General features: G+C 43.4%; 1 protein-coding gene across 2 annotated transcripts in view; it reads right to left on the bottom strand.

The window, feature by feature from the left end:
* Positions 1–1,078: 1,078 nt before the first annotated feature.
* The window catches only part of FSHR (follicle stimulating hormone receptor), a 164,571-nt gene continuing 152,918 nt past the window's right edge, over positions 1,079–12,731 (bottom strand). For both annotated transcript variants that reach the window (XM_044263909.1, XM_044263908.1), the window contains 2 exons: positions 6,288–6,473; positions 1,079–2,303 (listed from right to left, as the gene is read on the bottom strand). In XM_044263909.1, the coding sequence (XP_044119844.1) occupies positions 1,079–2,303; positions 6,288–6,473 (1,411 nt within the window). The remainder of the gene's footprint in view (positions 2,304–6,287; positions 6,474–12,731) is intronic.

Here is a 12,731-nt window from a genome sequence, read left to right on the forward strand (position 1 = left end):
TAACATTATAACCTATATGCATGCCATATAGTAGGTTCTATCTTTTACGAATTGGGGTTCATCTAAAGAAGCAAAACCAGACATGCATGCATGTGTGCAGTAAATATTTGTTACAGGGACTTGGCTAATGCAATTTTGAATATTGGTTAAGCAGTCTCTATAAGGATGTCATCTCTACATGTGATGCTAGAGCTTAAGTCCAGAGGGGAGACAGGGATAGAGGGAAGATGGCAAACATGCTGGAAGACAGAGCATGAGCCGAACCCCATGAGATCAAACTGAACCCCATTTCCATCTTGTTGACTCCCCCCTTGTTCATAAAAAAGTTCTGCGGAAGCTGGGGTTCTTCATTGTGGATTGAAGCACATATACCTGGCTCAGGGGTCCGAGAACCTAAAGGAGGATCCAGGGGAAAGTGGAGCACTTGCACGCCCGGTAGCTGCTTTGTAGCAGTGAGCTGTATCAGCTGATCAGCCAGTGGCTGGAGCTTCCCTTGATTTCTTTTCGCAAGAACCTTCCCTGTGGTGCACCCTGATGGGAAACACATAAGGGAATTCTGGGTAGTGACGTTCAGCCTATTCAAGTTGACACATAACAAAGCCATCACATAGGTACTCTGAATATTTGTCAAACGAGTGAATGAATATTGTGCTGTTTCCCTTGGAAGTTCTTTGGAAACCAGAACACCTAATCCTGGTTCTGCCTCTGACGTGCCAAGCCATTGGAACAGGTCACTTAATACTTTGAGTCTTGGTTTGCTTGTCTATAAAACTCCAAGAGTAATTCCCGTTTTGCCCATTTAATAAAACTTTTATAGAGATCAGTTGAGATCTGAACGAAAGCACTGTGAACATTGTAAAGAATAAAACAAATTAGTATTATTTTAATTATGAATGTTGTTACTACTTGAGCTTCCTGATTGATCATACGGAGCAATAGTTCCTAAGCAATCCACCTTCTAGCTGTGCTAGGAAGATTAGGCTGCAGTATGTAAAGTACTGTCAGCTGTGCCATAGCATGCACTTCAAAGGTGAGACTTGAGTTATCACTCAACACTGAGATATTTGCTCATAATATTTTAGTTCTGGGCTAAGTGGCTTCGAGGGCCAAGCATGTAATTGGTAACCTTGAGACCTGGAGGATAATGGCCACTTCTCAGGTGGGAGTTGTGGGCAGTGGATAAAGTTTCTGTCCTGTAAGTCTGGGCTTGAGTTTCATAGCAGCCAAACTTGCTCAGCAAAATGAAGAAATCCCTGCGGAAGTTCTTAGTGAAGATGGCATAGAGGAAGGGGTTGGCGCAGGAGTTGATGGGGTAGAACAGGACCAGGAGGATCTTTGACTTGGACACCGTGATGAGGGGCACCTTGAGGGAGGCAGAGATGGCAAAGAAGGAGATGGGTGCCATGCAGAGGAAGTCCGTGAAGATGAGCATGGCCATGCGTTTGGCGATCTTGGTGTCACTAGAGGAGGACACGATGTTGGGGTTTCTCACTGTGAAGTAGATGTGAGCATAGCAGCCACAGATGACCACAAAGGCCAGGACATTGAGCACAAGGAGAGACATAACATAGAGCTGTGACATGGGGCTGTCAATATCCATAGGCAGGCAGATGCTCACCTTCATGTAGCTGCTGATGCCAAAGATGGGAAAGAGAGCAACTGTAAAGGCAAAGATCCAGCCTAGCAGCATGACACTGGCAGCATGGCGGAGCTGCACTTTGCATTCTAGCTGCATGGCGTGGGTGATGGTGTGCCATCTTTCCAGTGTTATGGCTGTCAGAGTGTAGACCGAGAGCTCACTGGCAAAGACTGTGAAAAAGCCAGCAGCATCACAGCCTGCTCCTGTCTGCCAGTCGATGGCATAGTTGTGGTACTGGCTTTTGGTGTAGATATCAACTGAGGCTATGAGCAGCAAGTAGATTCCAATGCAGAGATCGGCAAAGGCCAGGTTGCACATAAGGAACCGGGGGACTGTGAGTTTGTACTGGCTGGTGATCAGGATCATCAGCACTAAGGTGTTCCCTGTGATGGCCAGGATGCTAATAAACCATATCAGGACTCTGAGAATATCATACCCCATGATATCTTCACATGGATTGAATGCATCTGGCTTAGGGGAACAAGTCACATCAACCACTTCCTTGCATAAGTCATAGTCAAATTCACTGTACATCATGTCAAATCCTTTGGTGTAACTGGATTCCTCATCTTCTGCCAAAGAGACTCTCTGACCCCTAGCCTGAGTCATATCCTCGACTTCTTGCCTTAAAATAGATTTGTTGCAAATTGGGTGAAGCTCAGACCTAGAAAAATACAAAAAGAACAGAATCAACATCTTGTGTCCAGAATGGCAAATACATCACTGTTTTTGCACAGGGTTAGAAATGACAGGGTTTCTTCCTGTTTTTTTTTTTTTTTTTCCCCCTTCCCCTCTTCTCACAGTCTGTCTGCCCTTGAGTCTAAGCTCAAGGGTTAATGGTGCTTACTGTAAATGAACAGAGCAACTCATGTGTATATTCCTAGAGTTGGATGGCCCACTGGGGAAACCATCTAGCCACAACCTGAATGTGGGAGGAAGGCGCCCGGGACTAGCTAAGATTTGCTGTTAAGTGCGATTAATTTACAGACCTAATATCTACTCCACCCTTTGCCTTCCCCCTTTCTATTTAGCTATCTGTTAATATGCCTGAGTAGGATATAAAGCTATTCCTCTACTCTCTACTCGAGTTGCTGGAAGATATGGACTGTTTCCTGACTGAAATGAGAACTTAGTTGCTTCTTTTATCTACTTAAAGCAGGGAAGTGCAGTCTGTGGTCAGTTCCCAACCAGCACCTCTCCCTGGCTCTCTGCTACTCAGGCTAGTGGGAGGTCTGTGATTTGCCTGAAATGTTACAGAGGGTCAAATTATTCTCTATTGACTCACGTTCCAGGAGCCACAGTAGTCTTCAGGTATATATCCGTCTGCAAGGTAAACCAGACTCTCTCATATTAAATAGTTACCTAGTAACTGCTGAGAGAGCAAATATAGGTTGCAAGTGGGTTGGGATGGTTCTAACTCATTCTAAGATTATAATTTATTCCCTGGGGAACTGGCTCTTCTTGGGCTCACATTTTTGTCTTGGTTTTTCCTTTCAACCCAAATGTACAAGAGGCCTAGTCAACAAAATAGAGGTACTTGCAGAAGGGATTTGAATGAAAACCAGAGGATAAACATTCTATCCATATGCGTGAATAGTGCAGGTAGAGATGGGGTAATCTGTTTTGAAGCAAAGGCTTAAGGAAAGGAGATGTTTTACGCTGGGTCTCTTTTTGGATGGGGAAAAAAAATTTCACAAGACCCTCTATACTTCCTCCCACTTTCCCTCCCTGAGAAGCAAATTCACAACAATGTTAAGTGACTTCATTGCTCTCAAACCCTAACATAATCTCATACACGTAGGGAAGTAGGTATTAAGCCCTTGAAAGAATCCCCTATAAGGAGAGAGTTGCTGGGGGAGTGGAGGTTTCATCAGAGAAAGGTGAGGCAAAGCTCAGATGGGTGCAGGGAGGACAAAAGCAGCACTACGGTCCTTCACCTATCTTGTGACTCCTAAACCCTGTCATCGGATTAGCACCAGCCCAATTCTAAGAACAGAAAGTAAGCTGGTACCTACAGATGACAATTCCATTTATTGAAACAGATCTGACTTAACCACCTAGAGACAGTCTTCACTTCCTGGGGCTTATGTTGGCTTCTGTGAAGATTCTTACTGTTGATAATGCTACTAACATATTTTAAATATTGATGCTTCCCTTTCCTGAAACAGAAATGACTCAACCACCCGAGTATAGAAAAGGTAAACAATGTATGTCTCTTAGAAAAGGATAGAAACAAAAATAGAAATGAGGGAAAGTAGTCTTGCCTTTGCAGTACCTTAGCAAATAATAAACATCATAAAGAGTTGGGAATTCAGTTTAAGGTCATCTTAAAAAATGGTGTTCTTGGACCTTGATAAATCATTGAACGAGCTCTTGGGAAGTGTATAGCAGAGTGGCCCAGAGTCTGAGCTTTGGAAACAAAGCAGAGGGTTTGGGCAGTTTGGTTGGGGTTGGTCAGGTTATTTACTATCCTGAGCCTCTGTTTCTGCCTCTGTGAGGAGGGAATAAAAATATTATTGCCTTTGCGAGAATTACAAGATAAAGTTGCAACGAATCACAGAGCTGGGTGGTGAGAACATAGCGAGTATGAGCAATACCAAGACAAATGACTGTGGTGAATTCCTGAGTTCATGTTGGGGTCCAGCCCCTGTGTGAGGATTTAGATGTCTATGCCACAGTGCATCAGTTTAAAATCTAGTTGTGAAGAAAAGGCCTAAATAAAACTAACATCAGAAAATGAACAAAGTAACATTGCCAGCTGAGTGCAAAACTCGGACAAAGGGCTACGTGGTTCAAGGATAGATCAGGTGTGCAGTTAACAAGGTCTTTCAGTGAGACTCCAGGAGGGATATCGGCCAAAACCTCACAGTCACAAGGGCCTGACACTTACATCTTGGGCACTGTTGCCAAATGAGGATTGGAAGGACAATAGTATCATACAGTTTTAAACTTGAATCTCATTACTAAACCATACCTACTATGGTATACAATGAAATGACACCATTAAAGAAAAAAAAACCACAACCCTACAGTTATCTTATGAATAGCATACTTATTTTATTTTGTGTTTGTGAGTAAGTGTGTTGAATACAGAGACTAAACGCCCACTGCAATTTTGGCACCTCTTATTAGGAGAGGGGTGGGGCTCTCCTTTCCTGTACCAGACAGGCGCTGTTGTAAATTGTAGTAGGGACCTAGAAAGGGTGAGAGCCAGGGAGTCCCTGGGTGGTGTAAGAGACCTGGAGATTGCTGGCTGGGAGGAACCCTGAAGCTGCACGTATGCTGCCTGGGGGTGGCAAGACCAGCAGAGGCTGAGCAGCAGTTAGGTAACCTATTCTGGGGTGTGTTAGCACTGGGCCAACTCTCACAGTGATCTTGACATCCTTGAGAGTTCTCCTGAAGGGTGTTGAGTTCCAGGGTTTTCTTAGTGAATTGGTATCTTTCTTGCGCCCGGGCTGGAATAACTCTTGTCTGGAATATAAAAGAGGCTAACCTTGTGCCTCAGCCCAAGCCCTTACACATTCTAGTCAGCAGGAAGAAGTTCCCTGACCCTTGTGTTTCTGTGTGAGGAGGGTCTGATTCTGGATAGTTCCTCCCTGAGGCATGGTATTTCTGAGAAGTTGCCCCTTTTCTTCAAATCCTTCAAATGGGTGAGTGTGGACTCCTAGTCACTTGGAAAACATTTTAGATAGATACCCTGTGTTCTTTTGTTTTTACCTTAGCTTGCTTTTGAGCAGGGGTTAAGACTACCCGGACAGGTGAAAGTCTGTTAAAGGTTGAACAGAAAGGAGACTGTACCATGTGGTGCAATGATGACACAGGAAAACTCTGTGACAAGGCATCATCTGAGTGTGAGTGTGTGGCATGGGTTGTGTCAGTGAGCTCGGGGAGGATGTGAGCTTTGAGAACTCCTGATATCCAGTAAATTCTATCTGCAATGGATTCTTTCAATGTCTGGAACCTTTGTGTGCAATCTCCAAAATACTCCCTTTCCACTTTGTCTAGATCCTCTGTATGATTACCTCATCTTTTTTAACCAGTTGCCTCCCAGTTTTTGTCTCTGTCCCTTTTTCTGGGCTTCTTCAAATTTGGCCAACCTTGAAAGCCAAAGTGAACAGATGTCCCAATCTTTGTCCTCCCTGTGAGGTGCTAATCTCCAAAGATGGACTGGAGCTTCTTGGAGGGGTTGCAATGTATTGTGCATGTATGCATCAGTTTCTGGTATGGCATTTAGGCTTCTCCCCTCCAAAGTTGACTTGGGTGGTTCCTGGGACATGTGCAGGTGGCAGAGTGTGGGACTAGAAGAATAAATCCATATTTGTACTAAAGAAAGAGGGAATAAATAAATATTCATTAAGCATCAGCTATGAGTCAGGTGCTATGTTTGGAGTTTTTCATGCTGCCTCATTTAATATTTGGAAGGTGAACTACCATTGTGGATAGCCCTCTGTTGTGAGCCCATTTTGAAGAAAATTAGAAACCCTTCACAGTACTGAAGCTTTGATCTAGAATATGTCTAAGGGCTTTTGCTGGGGAGGTCTCTGCAAGTGGATTCTCTTCATGCCAAAGATACATAGAAGTTGTGGACCAAGTTCCACATTGGAGAAATGCCAGAGTGGGGCTCAGGGATGGACATGGGAAGACTTACATTTGATGTCTCCAGTTTGCAAAAGCGCAGCAGTGGCTAGGGTAGGTGAGGCTGGCCTCCATGAGGGCAACAAACGTATCCAGACTGGGAAGCTTTTTCAAGTTGTATGTTGATCTGGCCCGTAGCTTCTTAAGATTTTCTAAGCCATAGCTGGGCAGGGAATGGATCCTGGTTCTTGAAATGTCTCTAGAAGGATAAAATGTAAATCTAACATGATTATTACGGGCCTCTCTGATTAATTAACAGGCCTCTCTGATTGCCAGATATACTCACATCCTGCCTGACCTGGGGCTTAACTTCAGCCATCTCCCATCCTACAGTCTGTCTTGAAATGGACCTCTGTATATTAGTGGAGACCTGAGAGATTGAAGGCATTTCCTTCCCACCGTAAAGTCAGCTACAAAAATATTTGTGATGAGCTAGGGGTGGAATCTGCGGCCAAATTTCAGAAAAGGTCAAGAAAAAACAACAACAACAACATACTATAGGGGCAGTAGATGTACCCTCAGCACGATGTGCAAGTGGCGACAGAGTAGAAAGTATGAGCACAGCCAGACTAGCTTGTATAAGTGCCCCACCCTTCTACCTATTAGCTCTGTGACCTTGGTAAAGTCATGTCATTTCTCCTCAGCCATACAGTAAGAATGATAACAATCCTAGCTAACTCAGAGGGTTGTTGGGACAATTAAATGAGTTAAAAGTACACAGGAAACTTCCTGGCCAGAAGACAGCCCTTAATGACTGATGGCTATTCTTTAAACATCTCTGCCTGCCTGTGTCTCTGTCTCTGCCTGTGTCTCTGCCTCGAGTACACGGTTTTTCTTGCTTTGTAGGCGTCTCTGGGCAAATCAGCAGGGATCTCTGGATCCTGAGCAACACCAACTGAACTCAGATCCAAACCCTCTGCTTTGTTCCCAAAATAAAATATTTTGCTAAATAAAAAACAAAACCAAACAACAACAACAAACCCCACAGAGTCCTGGATGTGATGTGTGGGTCATTTACCTGGTGTCTCTAACATCTGTTCTGTGCCCTTCTCTATGCTCTGCTTTGTACTTCAGAAGGGATGGCCTCTGCAGGTTCCATTTCCCAGATAGCCCCTTGTCAGTCTGCTTTGGAGGGTTCAGCAAATGAAACTGGTGGGAGATTGGAGGCTAAGAGGAGGGGTAAAAGTTAAGGCATTTCTCATCTATCCTTTGCCTCAAGCAACAGTTCCTTTATGACTTCAGCCGTCATTAGATCTGCTGAGGGTCCAGCTTCTACTCACTTGCTCCTCAAGTCCTACCTTTAGTAGTAGTGGTTACCTACCAATACTAATGCCTGGACTGCTTCTCCTCTGCATATGCTTGATATTAGGCAGGTGTATGTTCGAGAGCTAATGATTACCTTATTTAACACCTATGTATATTTCACTTAGTCCCTTCCTTGTTAGTGCTGACAAATTTGGTAAACTTGGCATCTGTCATTCAGGTACTTCTGTGTGCTTACTGGTTTATTTGTTTATTTATTTTATTATTATTATTATTATTATTATTATTTTGTTCTATCACTGCTGAGAGAAGTGCATTAAAATCTCCAACTATAATTTTGGATTTGTATACTACTACTTTTAGTTTTGTCAGTTTTTGCTTTATATATTTATGGAAATGTTTTAGGTACGTACAAATTTAGGAATTTTAGATCTTCCTGGTGACTTGCTTAGTATCTGGTAATATTTGTCTCCTAATGCTTTGGATGTTTCTTCTTCCCTGGTTCCTCCCTGACTGCCAGCTGTTGGAGTACCCCTGGGCTCAGAGCCTAGACTTCTTTCCTCTATTTTACACTTAATCTGTAGGTTTACTCACCTCATCTTACAGCTTAAACACTATTTATATGTTGTTGGATCACTTATACTTATCTCCCCTATATGTCTCTTCTCTCCTGAACTGTAGGCTCTTAAATTGGGCTGCCTCCTTAAAATCTCTGCTTGGATGTCTGATGGGAAGGCCAAACCTTGGGTATTAAAAATTGAGCTCCTGATTATCTCCCCAAACCTCCACTCGCGGCCTCTCCAATTGTTAATGCAAAAACTCGAAGGCATGCTTGGCTCCTCTTTCACACCCCATATGCAAACCCTCCGCAGAACATCTTGGCTTTCCACATATGTCTGGAATGAACCACTTTTCACAACAGTCATTGCTATCACCATAGGGTAAAAGTTCTGGTGTTCTAAGGCGTCTTTCTGGTTATCTCCGAAGTATTAGGATCCTTCAGAGATGAGGTCCCTGGAAAGTCTGATCCATGAATCTTTGTCCCTGTGCTAAGTCTCAACTCCCCACTGCTCAGTGATCCAGCTATGCTGGCCTGCTCTCCACCTATACTCCCCATTGTTCTGGAGCTTCTCCACATCCTTCCCTGCCCTAGAAAATCTCTAGTTTCTGTCTTCACACCATTGTTCCACTGACCAGTTCTGCTGTTGACATTTGCTCTGGTCTCTGTGTCCAAGTTCTTCTTTCACCTGGCTTTTCTCCCCCCTCAAGTGTGAAAGAAAGCAGACTGCCTGTTTTGTATAAAACAGTTCAAGACTCTATCCGAGGAATGAGATGAAGGTATAAAAAGAAGTCCTTCAGGAACAACTGAAACCAGGGCAATCATTACCTGCCATGAACATTTTTCATATTTTTAAAAGCAAGCAATATAAAACAGGGCACTATTTTTTTCTTAGTTATGTTCCCCCACCTTGAGTTCAGAATATATATAAAAAATCACATTAAGTGAAGATTTCTAAAAATAAATTTTTATATTCCATGCAGTGCTATGCTCTTATCTCATATACTGTGGTAGATTAAAGAGGACTGCAAATTCTTTACACTCTTCCCATGCAGGGTCTACTTGCCCTTCCCTTGAGTTCAGGCTGCACTGTGATGCCTTTGGACTATAATAGAGCCTGATGAAAGTGTTGCTTTACCAGCTTTGGACCTTAACTTTCAGAGAGCTGACAGCTTCTATATTGGTCTCACAAAGCCCTAAGCTGCCATGGAAGAACTCTGAAAGCCCGAGACCGCCATGCTAGGAAAAATCCAAGCTGTGTGTAGAGGTCCTGGAGGATGAGATGCTGTGTGTGTGTGTGTGTGTGTGTGTGTGTGTGTGTGTGTGTGTGTAGGGAGGGTAGGGGAGAGAGAGAGGAGAAAGAGAAGTAGTGAGCACAGATACATGAGGCACAGGAGTGAAAGGGACCACTTGCACATAGACCACCCCAGCCACCTGAGCTGATATCACATGGATCAGAGACAAGCCACCCACATTTCTGAAACACACGATTATGAGCAAAATGGAATGATTGCTTTGAGCTGCTAAGTTTTAGGATAGTCTTTATGCCCATAACAGAGATCCCAGACTCCCACTGAAGTCTCTGTGATTCTGTCATCTCCATCATTTTTAATAGTTGTAGAGATATTTTTCCTTGAAAGCCATTAAGAATGCAATAACATTATATTCTGTATATTTTATGCCTTTCCCATCACTTACTAGCTTTTGTTTTATATACTAGCTCCTTGTATTTGCATTTTATCTCTCTTTGATGGTGGAGCACCCTTTGCATTCTCAGCAGTGCCTTTCACATAGTAAGCCCCCAGAAAATTGTTGATTTCTTTGAAGAGAGTCTGGGGAGTGACACTGAACAAGGATATGGGAGATGAAGAGCTAGGTCACCCCGGTCAACTGTGATGTGTCCTGACTTCTGGCAGTTTCAAAGGATCTCCCACCTTGTGTTATCTCTTCTATTGTTTCATACTGCTTGACTTTTCCTGTGTCTTTGCTCAGATTTCAGATGCTCTGATTCCAGGATTATTTACACACTTTGGTGTTATACGTTGTATTGAGCACAGGGCGGGACTCATGAAATCTACTCAGTAGATAGTCCTCTGATGAGCAGAGATGGTTCATTATTGGCATCAGAGTACATATAGATGAGAAGCTGAAACAAGTCTCCCAGGAGAGCTAAAGGGAGAAGACTGCAAGGCAGACTGAGAGAGGAAATCTGGATTTCAAGGTTGGTCAGCAAAATGGTGCTTCTGCAGCAGGCAACTCTATGTAACTGAGAGTATCAAAGGCACCAAGGAAGGGAGCAGCCTTGTGCAAAGTTTACAAGCAAATAGACGTGTATGAGAGAAGCAGCAGAGTAATGTGTTGGGTGGATTGATCTGAACACAGTCCAGTGCCTGAGAAGCACTCAGGCACTGAGAACTTTGAGACTGAGACTGAGAAGCTTTGGTGCTTCTGCCTTCTCAGTGTTCTGGAGCTAGCTTGTATTGCAGACTGCTCCTATCACAGCTACGAAATACGTAAGCTGTTGTCTTTAGCACTAGGTGGCTTTGCTGCTCTGAGGCCAAGGCATCTTGTCAGAGTCCTGGGATCCAGATCTTCTGCTGGTGGATGTTGAAAGGAGGGAGTGGTTTGTAGGAGAGGGATGTAGAGTCACTTTCATATCAGTAAAGCTGTCTTTGGCAAGGTGATTCCAGGGTGATAGGGAAATACGTCTTTGTAGAAGGGTTGACTTAGAGCTTGCTGGATACTTGCTGGAGTGAGTAAACATGGGACCTATCAAGACTTCCAAGTTTTGGACAGGCCAAAAAATGTTTCTGTTATCTCCATGGATTAAGAAAAATCGTAGAAATTTATATCAGCAGGGACAAAGATAAGTGGATAGTGTTGAGTGTGGTTTGAGACTGAACTACAAATATTCCCACTTTTGCTCTCTGTTCCCCTAACTCTTTCTCTTTTCCCTGGCTATGATCTTTCTTCAAGGACTGGAAGTCTAATGTTTGATTGCGGTTTCTCTGTAAAAGCACTTTCCATGCTTAGGACACAAACGTCCAGTGGGGGGCTGGGATGGGGTGGGAGGGGTCACAAAGTAAGACCTTGTCAATTACTCATATCTTCATGAAAGTGGATTATTAGGACTATTGGCTGAAAGTGGGCTTGGAGAGAGGTCCAGAGCACAAAGCATAGCGAATGAGGGGTTTTCAGAATGGTTATTCTGACCAAGGATATTTTGAGGAATAAATAAATGAGATTAGATCTTTGAGCCTGGAGAGCCAGGTAGATGAGCCCAGAATTTATAATGAGCACTCACTGAAAGCTGTGTTTTTGCAGGCACATAGTAGGTGCCTGTAAATCCGTGTTAAGTGCACTGGAAGGAAAAAGGATTGAAGGTAGGAAGGGAATGGAGTGACTGTTGCAGGAAGTGAGGATTAAGCGCTCTCTTCCTCACACGCTGTCACTTCATCTGTTAAAGTCACTGTATCACATGACAAAGATTTATTGGGCATCTGCTCTGTTACTATAGCCTCCTGAGGAAAATTTCTGCAGAGCATATTGTTCTGGGCAATGACGTTTGTCCCTCGACCAGAATGAGCTACTTTAGGGCAGACACTGTTTATTTCTAAATCTCTCCATCCCTTACACCAGAACAGTACTGATGCACAGTAGGTGCTCAGTCAGCATGTACTAAATGTAGGACATGCATGAGCCAGTGTGCTCAGGGAATGGCTGAGAAGTTTTATCACAGATGCGGTTCCTCAGGCTGGTGGGCTGGACACGCGGGGAGGGCTAGTCGTGGGCTGCTGTTTTTAATCCTTGTCTTTCAGGCTGGTCTAATGACTGCAGTCTTTCTTTTTTTAAGATGTCACTTGGTTAACATTTCAGCACATGCTGTATTTGGCAGTGACTGGTTTGGAGAATTTAAATCCTGAAAAGTACTAACAGGAGACATAATGGGATGATGGCTGGCGCTGAAGAGATTTAGTAATCCTAAATTGTTTCAACATTGTTAGGATTCCTGTTTTTGAGACACAAAGCGAAAAGGGAGATAGCTGTCAGTAATAAAGCACCGAGTCAGGAGAGGCAGGAGTTAAACTGCACTCTGTGCCCCATTTAATAAAGTGTGGTATAGCCAGTGCCACAAATTTGATTTGAACAATTTCTATTTTTCCAGCAAAGATGTTATTACAGGTCAATCATTTCCATAAGTGAGAGCACATTTCTGGTGTATACTACACTGACAGATGGCTAGAAGACCTCTCTTTCATGATCCCATGCGGAATAAAAAGGCAATTTACTATCTATAGGACTGTGGGTACACTGGTAATGGAAGAGAATCATTCTTATACAAATAACTCAGTGTTTGAATCTGAACTATCAAATGAATCTGAGCTATAGCCAAATCAATTTGATAAACCATCAGAATATGATTGTACTAGCTCCAGCCTGCAAAGGCAATGCATTAAATTTTCCCCATAGGAAACAGTTTCCCAAGGAAACAGCAATTGCTTGATTGCTTAACACACACAAACACACCCCAAAACTTGAGTGACTTTAGAATATCAGGTGAGAACTGAGCTGGCCACTGATGTTCAAGGCCAAGACTCTGGAGGGGAAAACGAAGATGCTAGCCTTCACCTTTGA

Source organism: Neovison vison, chromosome 8, assembly GCF_020171115.1.
Source record: "Neovison vison isolate M4711 chromosome 8, ASM_NN_V1, whole genome shotgun sequence".
NCBI classification, from domain to species: Eukaryota; Metazoa; Chordata; class Mammalia; order Carnivora; family Mustelidae; genus Neogale; species Neogale vison.